The sequence below is a fragment of the Passer domesticus genome, chromosome 9, assembly GCF_036417665.1.
Source record: "Passer domesticus isolate bPasDom1 chromosome 9, bPasDom1.hap1, whole genome shotgun sequence".
NCBI lineage: Eukaryota > Metazoa > Chordata > Aves > Passeriformes > Passeridae > Passer > Passer domesticus.
Genome location: NC_087482.1, coordinates 24754646 through 24764334, shown reverse-complemented (window position 1 = coordinate 24764334; position 9689 = coordinate 24754646). Strand labels below are relative to the sequence as shown.

Below are 9689 nucleotides of genomic sequence, written 5' to 3'. Positions count from 1 at the left end.
CATCCCCAGCTGGATATAATCTGGGTTTTGGGACACAACAAGCAGTCTTTCCACTGGATTCCCAGAGGAACCGCCGCCCTTACCCACTGCTTTTCCAGAGGATGAGAGCTACCAGATTGTTTCTACAGGATCACCACTTCCACAAGGCCATTTCAGCTGGACTGCTACCACCACCCTAACTAGCAGGGTGTCAGCAGGCTGTATTCTGAGCCTGTCAGTGGTTTTTCTTTTGTATTATTGCATGTATTTTGGGTTTTTTTTCCCTTTTCCTAATAAATTGTATTTCTAACTTGGAGTCTCTCACTGGTTTTGCTTTCAAACCACAACACAGATCCTTCTCTTTATTTCAACAGAGGAATGGGCCATTGCCTACTCTGCAAGCGGGGGGGGGGGGGAGGGTGGGGTGTCACCTTCAGTGCTGCTTAGAGGGCAAGGCCAGGGGGCTCAGGGGCAGAGGAAGGGATGTGTTGGTCTCAGGAGGGGCTGGAAGGTGCTGGGCTGGTCCTGGGGTCTCTAGAGGAACTCGAGTTGGCTGGGATGGGACAGATGGAGAGAAAAAAGGGATGAAGGCAGCTTGGGGAGGCCCATGGGGAGAGCAGGTGGCAGTGGGATCTACGGGGCAATAAGAGGCTTCCTCGTAGACGGTTGTTCTGGGGTCCTCTTCACAGAAGACTTGAGAGGGCTGTCCAGGCCGTTCCTGCTGCTGGAGGAGCTGCTCACGCTGTCTGGTGTGAGGTGCAGCCACCGTCTTCCAACTCCTGTCCCGAGGTGCTCCTGTGCAGAGAGGAGGTGGCTGAGGCCCCAGCTGCCAGTGGCACACAGGGACCCTCGTGCACAGCAGGGCCCAGAGCTGGCAAGGCTCCCCAGCACGGCTGGAGCTGCTGGCACAGCTGGGCCCAGCTGGACAGCTGCCCCTCAAGGCCCCGGCCAGCAGGGCACGGCTCTGGGCAGGGTCCCTGGCCAGGAGCAGGCCCCAGAGCGCCTCTGCCTTTCAAGGGCAACCTCGGCCCTGCTCTTTCTCCTCCCCACCTGCCTCTGCCTCTGCCCCGTGCCCCTGGAGCTGCTCTTGGCCAGGCAGCCTCAGTGGGAGCCAGCACTGGCTGCAGCCCCAGCGGGGCCCCCAGGACAAGGCCCAGCAATTGAGAGGCCAGTGGAAGCACTGGGCAGCAGCAGAAGCCTCAGCAGAGTTATTTGGACAATCATGGACTGGCCACAACTCCACTGCAGTCTCAATAGGAATGTTCCCTGTCCACGTTAGACTTTCAAAAGAAGCTGTTGGAGGGGGAGAGCAACAAAACACTCACTGTTTTCTGTTCCAGGAATACCCGATTCCAAAGCAGCACAACATGAAAACAAGCTCCAAACAAAGCACGCCGGCCAGTAACCCTAGCCAGCAGCCTGTTCCCTGACAGAAATCCCTTCCAAGGCCATCCTGGGCATTGGGAACAGGTCTTGTGGTGCCGGCTGCATCTGTGGGAGCGATGGGGAGCGTGAGCCCGTGCTGTGCTGCACTGCTGAGCTGGCAGCATGGTGAATACGGGCAGGACGTTCTCTGTTTCCCCCAGAGCTGGGGCCTGCAGGCACCTTGCCGGCCCTTGGCACAGGCTGTGCCAGCCAACAAAGCCCAGCAGGCCGGGAGGAGAGCCCGGGGGCAGCGCAGCTGCTTGGGCAGTGGCTGCTGCCAGGGACACGGGCCAAAGCCATCCCTGAGCAGCCACTGCCAGCCCTGGCCCTCCCTGCCCCGTGACAGCTCCCCCAGCCCCAGGGGACAGGCTCAGGCCCTGTCAGGACCCAGCGCAGCCCCTGCCCAGTCGGGAGCCAGGGCTGGCTCTGGCCCTGGGCTGGCGGCAGGGCTCCCGCTCGGGGCTGCTCCTGTGCCTTGGGCCTCTGGGCACTCAGGGCCAGCTCCGCAGCAGCTGCAGCGCCAGGGACGTTGCTGCACCAGTCGCGTTTCCCTGGGGCTCTGAACCAGCTCCAGAGGCCTGGAAGCCGAGGCGCCTCCAGCTTTGGCTGCTGCCAGGCCGGGCAAGGGCAGGCCCTGGGGGAAGAGCTGCTGCCACACAGCCCCGGCCGGGCCTGAACCCGGCACAGCAATTACCTGCTGTGCCTGTGCCCGTGTCTGGCATCGCCTTCCTTTCTGCTGCAGGGGCTGCCAATGAGCCACTGCTTCTCCCTGGGTGCTCCTCCTTCTGCACAGCCTTTTGGTCCATCACTTGAAAAAGGAAAAAAGGGACAACTGGATCAAATGGAAATATTCCCCACTGGGGATGTGTCATCTTCATGAGGCAATGCTTGTCAAAGTCACAGGTAAAGATCAGGAAAAATCCCAGGTAATTGGGGCTGGGCCAGTGCACTCCCTTGAGAAAACAGCTGCACCTCCTGATCTTCTCAGAGACTGGGAAATGGCAGGGGATCTCAGGCCCACAGTACAGTTGGGGCACCCTATCAGCTAATGCCAAATTCCATCCTGCAGAGGCTGGGCAGAAGCTGCAGCCAGGCCTGGTTGGGAAACAGCCCTGCAGGGCGTGAAAGCAGCAGCGGGGCAGCGAGGCTGCCATGGATCCCTTCCCACTGTGCCGGGCACGGCGTGTCCAGATGTGCAGCCAAAGCCCCTGGCTGCTGAGTCCCAGGGGAAGCATGAGGGAAATGCACCCACCTTGTCCTCCGGGTGCTTCCTTCTGTGTTTGTGTCAGGAATTCATCTGACTCATGAGACATTTTGGCTGCAGTATCTTGGGTCTTTCCTTTTGGAGGACCTTAAGAGAAAGTAGTTCCATTTCCCAGGAATGCATCCCACAAAATCAGGGCTCAGCCTGTGGGGTCAGCAGGGACACACTACTCACCCCTGCCATGGGAGCTGGGTTGGGGCCAAGCATCCAGCCCTGGAGCTGGAGAAGTCCTCCCTGCAGACACACCTGTAACTCAACAGCCACAGAAGCTTCTGCCATCTCTGCTGATCTGCACGGGCACCACTGAGCCGCAGGAGTGGTGAGGGGATCGTGCAGGGCGCGGGCACACACGTGCATGGTTCTGTGCTGGCACCTGCAGCGCTGCCTCCCTGGCCCAGCTTTGGGCTCTGAGCTAGCAGCTCTCCCAGGGGAAAGGCCTTGACCTACCCTCAGCATCTCCCAGAGGCTCAGTCTTGGATGTGGGGCCTTCACCGGCAGGTTCAGCTGCAAAGAAAGGCAGGACAGAAGAGCTCCTGTGGCACTGCAGGAGATCCTCAGGCTGCCCACAAGGCTCAGCCCCGGGGCGCAGCCCTGGGCCCGGCCCCTTCCCTCTCTTCTCTTCTCTTCTCTGTGACTGCACAGAGCACACGGAAGGACACACTGGCATTGCACACGGGAGGAAGATTGAAAGCTAAATGCTCCTTCCTCCCAATGACAGCGATCCTGTGGGATCCCTCAGGGCTCCAGAAGGGAGCAGGGCAAGATTTTCAGAATCCTTCAGCCCTTAAATAATGTTAAGGGAAATGGCTTATGAGTGAGCTCTTGTCACATTGACACTGATTATTCTGTCAAGAAAGGCACACGGAGGAATAGCCTCCAGCATCCTCCAGGAATTTCAAGCCATTTTCCAGCAGGGCTTCAAAAAAATCCAAGTCATGATTCCAGTCTAGAAGGGAGCAGAGATCAGAATGATCTCAGTGGCATTCTGGGATCCCCTTCTGCCACAGAGAACTGGGCACTGCCAGGGGGTCGGCTAAGGCCGTGGGAGCCAGATGCGAATTGACATGCCCATAGTTGCACAGGGGCCTGGGGAGCTCTGGGCTGGCTCCTGGTCACTCTCCACACTCTTTCCCTGCCCTCAGCAACATCCCTGGGAGGGGTGGCTGGAGTAGCCCAGGGCCCCGGGGCTCTCTCCCTCACACACAGAGGAAATCCTCCCTAAAGCACGGGGGAAAACTGCAGCAGGCAGTGACACAGGTATCCATCCCTCCCTCCCTCTGTCCCTCCTGCCCTCCTTCTGCGGCGACAGCTCCCAGATCCCAAGGGCAAACAGCCAGGCCCTCTCAGGACACACTGGAGCCTTGCTCTCCCCCTCTGTCCTTTCCCCACCGTGGGCACCCCGTGCAGTCACTGCCAGGTTTCAGGACATGTCTCCCACAGAGGGACCCCAGCAGGACTGCTCAGTACCCGAGTGCCCTGAGCCTGCTCGGGATAATTCCCCTGGGCTGTGCCGCTCTAGTCCAGGCTGTGCCCGCACTGCCAAGCAGCAGAGAGGGCAGCTCAAGCCTCAGCAGGGCTCAGGCCCAGAGGCACAGCAATTACCTCCTGTGCCTGTGCCTGGCAAGGCCTCCCTTCCTTCAGCAGAGGCTGGCACGGAACCACTGCTTCCTCCGGGAAATGCTTCCTTCTGCACAGGCTCAAAATCCACTTCTGGAGAAAGGAAAAGGCACAGCTGGATCAGGTGGAGTTGTTTCCCATTGGGGAGGTGACATCCTCAGGAGGCAATAATTATCAAAAAAATTTATAAGGATCAGGAAAGGTCCACGGTCTTGGGTCTGGGCCAGAGCACTTCCTCCTCCAAATAGCTGTGTCTCCTGATCTGCTCAGAGACTGGGAAATGGCAGGAGATCTCAGGCCCATGGTGCAGTTTGGGCTGCCTGTCAGCTGATGCCAAATGCCTTCCTACAGAGGCTGGGCAGAAGCTGCAACCAGGCCAGGCTGGGAAACAGCCCTGCAGGGCGTGAAAGCAGCAGTGGGGTAGCGAGGCTGCCATGGATCCCTTCCTGCTGTGCCGGGCACGACGTGTCCAGATGTGCAGCCAAAGCCCCCGGCTGCTGACTCCCAGGGGAAGCATGCGGGAAATCCCCCCACCTTGTCTTCTCTGCAGCATTTCCTTCAGCATTTGCCACATGAATTCAAATGGGTTCTGGAATTTCTTGTCTGCCATGCCTTTGGTCTCTTCTGGTGGAGGACCTTAAGAGAAAGTAGTTCCATTTCCCAGGAATGGATCCCACAAAAGCAGGGCTCAGCCTGTGGGGTCAGCAGGGACACACTACACACCCCTGTCATAGGAGCTGGGCTTGGGTGCAGCATCCAAGGTAGGAGCTGGAGAAGTCCTCCCTGGAGACATATCTGTAACACAACAGCCACAGAAGCTTCTGTCACCTGGTTCCTGCCCGCTTGTCTACAATTCTTCCTTGGTGGCACGCTGAGAACATACCTGCAGGAGGCTCCAAGGGCTTCAAAACTTTATTCATCCAAGCTGATGGAGAAGCCTTCCCAGCAACCTCATCTAGAACGGAGCACAGATGAGAACATTTTCCAGGGTGTGCTGGGATCCACTTCTGCCACAGGGAACTGTGCAGTGCCAGGGGGCCGGGTAAGGCCATGGGAGCCAGATGTGAATAGACATGGCCAAAGGTGCACAGGGGCCTGGGGAGCTCTGGGCTGGCTGCTGGCCACTCTCCACACTCTTTCCCTGCCCTCAGCAACATCCTTGGGAGGGGTGGCTGGAGCAGCACAGGGCCCTGTGGCTCTCTCTTCACATACAAAAGAAATCCTCCCTAAACCCAAGGGGAAACCTTGAGCAGGCAGTGCCACAGCTATCCCTCCATCCCTCCCTCTGTCCCTCCTGCCCTCCTTCTGCGGCGACAGCTCCCAGATCCCAAGGGCAAACAGCCAGGCCCTCTCAGGACACACTGGAGCCTTGCTCTCCCCCTCTGTCCTTTCCCCACCGTGGGCACCCCGTGCAGTCACTGCCAGGTTTCAGGACATGTCTCCCATGGAGGGACCCCAGCAGGACTGCTCAGTACCCGAGTGCCCTGAGCCTGCTCGGGATAATTCCCCTGGGCTGTGCCGCTCTAGTCCAGGCTGTGCCCGCACTGCCAAGCAGCAGAGAGGGCAGCTCAAGCCTCAGCAGGGCTCAGGCCCAGAGGCACAGCAATTACCTCCTGTGCCTGTGCCTGGCATGGCCTCCCTTCCTGCAGCAGAGGCTGGCACAGAACCACTGCTTCCTCCTGGAAGTGCTTCCTTCTGCACAGGCTCTCCTTTCATTTCTGGAGAATGAAAAAGAGACAGCTGGATCAGATGGAAACATTCCTGACTGGCAATGGGGATGGGGACAATTTCAGGAGGCATCACTTGTGAAAGGAATGGATAAGGATCAGAAAACACCCAGGATTTTGGGACAACCCAAGGCTGCTTCCTTCCCCAAACAGCCCCAACATCTGATCTGCCTGGACACCAGGAAATTGCAGGGGATCTGAGGGTGGGCATGGACTGTGGTGCAATTGGGGCTGTCTGCCAGCTGATGCCAAATGCCTTCCTGCAGAGGCTGGGCAGAAGCTGCAGCCAGGCCAGGTTGGGAAACAGCCCTGCAGGGCGTGAAAGCAGCAGCGGGGCAGCGAGGCTGCCAGGAATCCCTTCCCGCTGTGCCGGGCACGGCGTGTCTAGATGTGCAGCCAAAGCCCCCGGCTGCTGAGACCCAGGGGCAGCATGAGGGAAATGCACCCACCTTGCCTTCTCTGCAGACATTCCTTCAGCATTTGCCACATGACTTCTAATGGGTCCTGGAATTTCTTGCCTGCCATGCCTTTGGTCTCTCCTGTCGTAGGACCTTAAGAGAAAGTAGTTCCATTTCCCAGGAATGGATCCCACAAAAGCAGAGCTCAGCTTGTGGGGTCAGCAGGGATACACTGCTCACCCCTGTGATGGGAGCTGGGCTTTTGTGCAGCATCCAAGGTAGGAGTTGGTGAGGTCGTCCCTGCAGACACATCTGTAACAAAACAGCCACAGAAGCTTCTGTCAACTGGTCCTGACCAGTCAGTCAAACATTACGCCTTGGTGGGACAGTGAGAACATACCTGCAGAATGCTCAGAGTGCTTCACAACTTCAGAGCGCCAGGCTAATGGAGAATCCTTCCCAGCATCCCAGTCTGGAAGCAAACCAAGATGAGAACTGTTTCCATTGTGTGCTAGGGCTGGCTCTGGCCCTGGGCTGGCGGCAGGGCTCCCGCTCGGGGCTGATCCTGTGCCTTGGGCCTCTGGGCACTCAGGGCCAGCTCCGCAGCAGCTGCAGCGCCAGGGACGTTGCTGCACCAGTCGCGTTTCCCTGGGGCTCTGAACCAGCTCCAGAGGCCTGGAAGCCGAGGCGCCTCCAGCTTTGGCTGCTGCCAGGCCGGGCAAGGGCAGGCCCTGGGGGAAGAGCTGCTGCCACACAGCCCCGGCCGGGCCTGAGCCCGGCACAGCAATTACCTGCTGTGCCTGTGCCCGTGTCTGGAATCGCCTTCCTTCCTGCAACAGGGGCTCGCACCGAAGATGGAGTGCTTCCTTCAAGAAATGCCACCTTCCACTGAAGCACTATGTCCATCTCTTGACAAAGGAAGGGAGACAGCTGCATCAGATGGAGCTGTTTCCCACTTGGGCGGTGGCATCAGAGGTAATATTTGTGAAATTTATGGTGCAGGAAAATGGCCAGATTACAGTGGCATGATGAGAGCACTTCCAGCTCCAAACAGACACCCTTTTCCTAATCTGCAGGGCTGGATATAGTGGGGGATCTCAGGGTGTGTTACAGTTTGGGCTGCCTGTCAGCTGATGCCAAACGCCTTCCTACAGAGGCTGGGCAGAAGCTGCAGCCAGGCCAGGCTGGGAAACAGCCCTGCAGGGCGTGAAAGCAGCAGCGGGGCAGCGAGGCTGCCATGGATCCCTTCCCGCTGTGCCGGGCACGGCGTGTCCAGATGTGCAGCCAAAGCCCCCGGCTGCTGAGTCCCAGGGGAAGCATGAGGGAAATGCACCCACCTTCTCTTGTCTGCAGGGGTTCCTTAAGCTCTCGCCTCATGTGTTTGGATGGTTCCAGGGATATCTTATCTGTTGTATCTTGGATTTTCCCTGTTGGAGTACCTTAGAGAAAAATATTTCCATTTCCCTGGAATGGATCCCAGAAAAGCAAGGCTCAGCCTGTGGGGTCAGCAGGGACACACTACTCACTCCTGTGATGGGAGCTGGGCTTGAGTGCAACATCCAAGGTAGGAGCTGGAGAAGTCTTCCCTGTAGACACATCTGTAACACAACAGCCACAGAAGCTTCTGTCACCTGGTTCCTGCCCGCTTGTCTACAATTCTTCCTTGGTGGCACGCTGAGAACATACCTGCAGGAGGCTCCAAGGGCTTCAAAACTTTATTCATCCAAGCTGATGGAGAAGCCCTCCCAGACACCTCATCTAGAATGGAGCACAGATGAGAACATTTTCCAGGGTGTGCTGGGATCCCCTTCTGCCACAGAGAACTGGGCACTGCAAGGGGGTCGGCTAAGGCCGTGGGAGCCAGATGTGAATAGACATGGCCAAAGCTGCCCAGGGGCCTGGGGAGCTCTGGGCTGTCTCCTGATCACTCTCCACACTCTTTCCCTGCCCTCAGCAACATCCCAGGGAGAGGTGGCTGGAGCAGTGCAGGGCCCCGGGGTTCTCTCCCTCAGACACAGAGGAAATCCTCTCTAAAACCCCGGGGAAAACTGCAGCAGGCAGTGACACAGGTATCCATCCCTCCCTCCCTCTGTCCCTCCTGCCCTCCTTCTGCGGCGACAGCTCCCAGATCCCAAGGGCAAACAGCCAGGCCCTCTCAGGACACACTGGAGCCTTGCTCTCCCCCTCTGTCCTTTCCCCACCGTGGGCACCCCGTGCAGTCACTGCCAGGTTTCAGGACATGTCTCCCACAGAGGGACCCCAGCAGGACTGCTCAGTACCCGAGTGCCCTGAGCCTGCTCGGGATAATTCCCCTGGGCTGTGCCGCTCTAGTCCAGGCTGTGCCCGCACTGCCAAGCAGCAGAGAGGGCAGCTCAAGCCTCAGCAGGGCTCAGGCCCAGAGGCACAGCAATTACCTCCTGTGCCTGTGCCTGGCATGGCCTCCCTTCCTTCAGCAGAGGCTGGCACGGAACCACTGCTTCCTCCGGGAAATGCTTCCATCTGCACAGGCTCTCCTTTCATTTCTGGAGAATGAAAAAGAGACAGCTGGATCAGATGGAAACATTCCTCATTGGGAATGGGCCATGGATCCCATCCCGCTGTGCCGGGAACCATGCGTTCAGATGTGCAGCCAAAGCCCCCGGCTGCTGAATCCCAGGGGAAGCATGAAGCAAATGCACCCACCTTGTCCTCCCTGCAGCATTTTCTTCAGCACTTGCCTCGTCTGTTTGGATGGTTCCAGGGATATCTTCTCTGTTGTGTCTTGCATCTTCCTCTTTGGAGGAACTTAGAGAAAAATATTTCCATTTCCCAGGAATGCATCCCACAAAAGCAGGGCTCAACTTGTGGGGTCAGCAGGGACACACTACTCACCCCTGCCATGGGGGCTGGTCTTGTTGGCAATAACCACCAAAGGACGTATGAATCTCCTCCCTGCAGACACACCTGTAACTCAACAGCCACAGAAGCTTCTGCCATCTCTGCTGATCTGCACGGGCACCACTGAGCCGCAGGAGCGGTGAGGGGATCGTGCAGGGCACGGGCACACACGTGCATGGTTCTGTGCTGGCACCTGCAGCGCTGCCTCCCTGGCCCAGCTTTGGGCTCTGAGCTGGCAGCTCTCCCAGGGGAAAGGCCTTGACCTACCCTCACCATCTCCCAGAGCCTCAGTCCTGGATGTGGGACCTTCACCGGCAGGTTCAGCTGCAAAGAAAGGCAGGACAGAAGAGTTCCTGTGGCACTGCAGGAGATCCTCAGGCTGCCCACAAGGCTCAGCCCCGG

The 9689-nt window shown here is 58.3% G+C and overlaps 1 protein-coding gene across 1 annotated transcript; it reads right to left on the bottom strand.

The window, feature by feature from the left end:
- Positions 1-395: 395 nt before the first annotated feature.
- On the bottom strand, positions 396-9665 carry LOC135307720 (fibrous sheath CABYR-binding protein-like). Its single transcript, XM_064432136.1, has 22 exons — positions 9555-9665; positions 9282-9353; positions 9093-9194; positions 8825-8932; positions 8097-8168; positions 7937-8008; positions 7748-7849; positions 7202-7318; positions 6811-6882; positions 6651-6722; positions 6462-6563; positions 5896-6003; positions 5169-5240; positions 5009-5080; positions 4820-4921; positions 4271-4378; positions 3116-3172; positions 2843-2914; positions 2657-2743; positions 2099-2212; positions 1305-1470; positions 396-774 (listed from the first exon to the last, which is right to left on the bottom strand). Exons 3-22 carry the CDS (start codon positions 9175-9177, stop codon positions 717-719), a joined length of 1818 nt encoding a protein of 605 aa, XP_064288206.1. The 5' UTR covers positions 9178-9194; positions 9282-9353; positions 9555-9665; the 3' UTR covers positions 396-716.
- Between the last annotated feature and the right edge of the window lie 24 nt (positions 9666-9689).

What these genes read in the sequence shown, in the direction of transcription:
- LOC135307720 (XM_064432136.1), bottom strand. Translation starts at nt 9,177, where the DNA reads ATGCAAGACACAACAGAGAAGATATCCCTGGAACCATCCAAACAGACG. An exon ending in GCCAGGCACAGGCACAGGAG is followed by an intron (nt 5,241 to 5,895) that starts GTAATTGCTGTG and finishes GCTCCGTTCTAG; the next exon opens with ATGAGGTTGCTGGGAAGGCT. An exon ending in AATGCTGCAGAGAAGACAAG is followed by an intron (nt 4,379 to 4,819) that starts GTGGGGGGATTT and finishes TCCTTTCTCCAG; the next exon opens with AAGTGGATTTTGAGCCTGTG.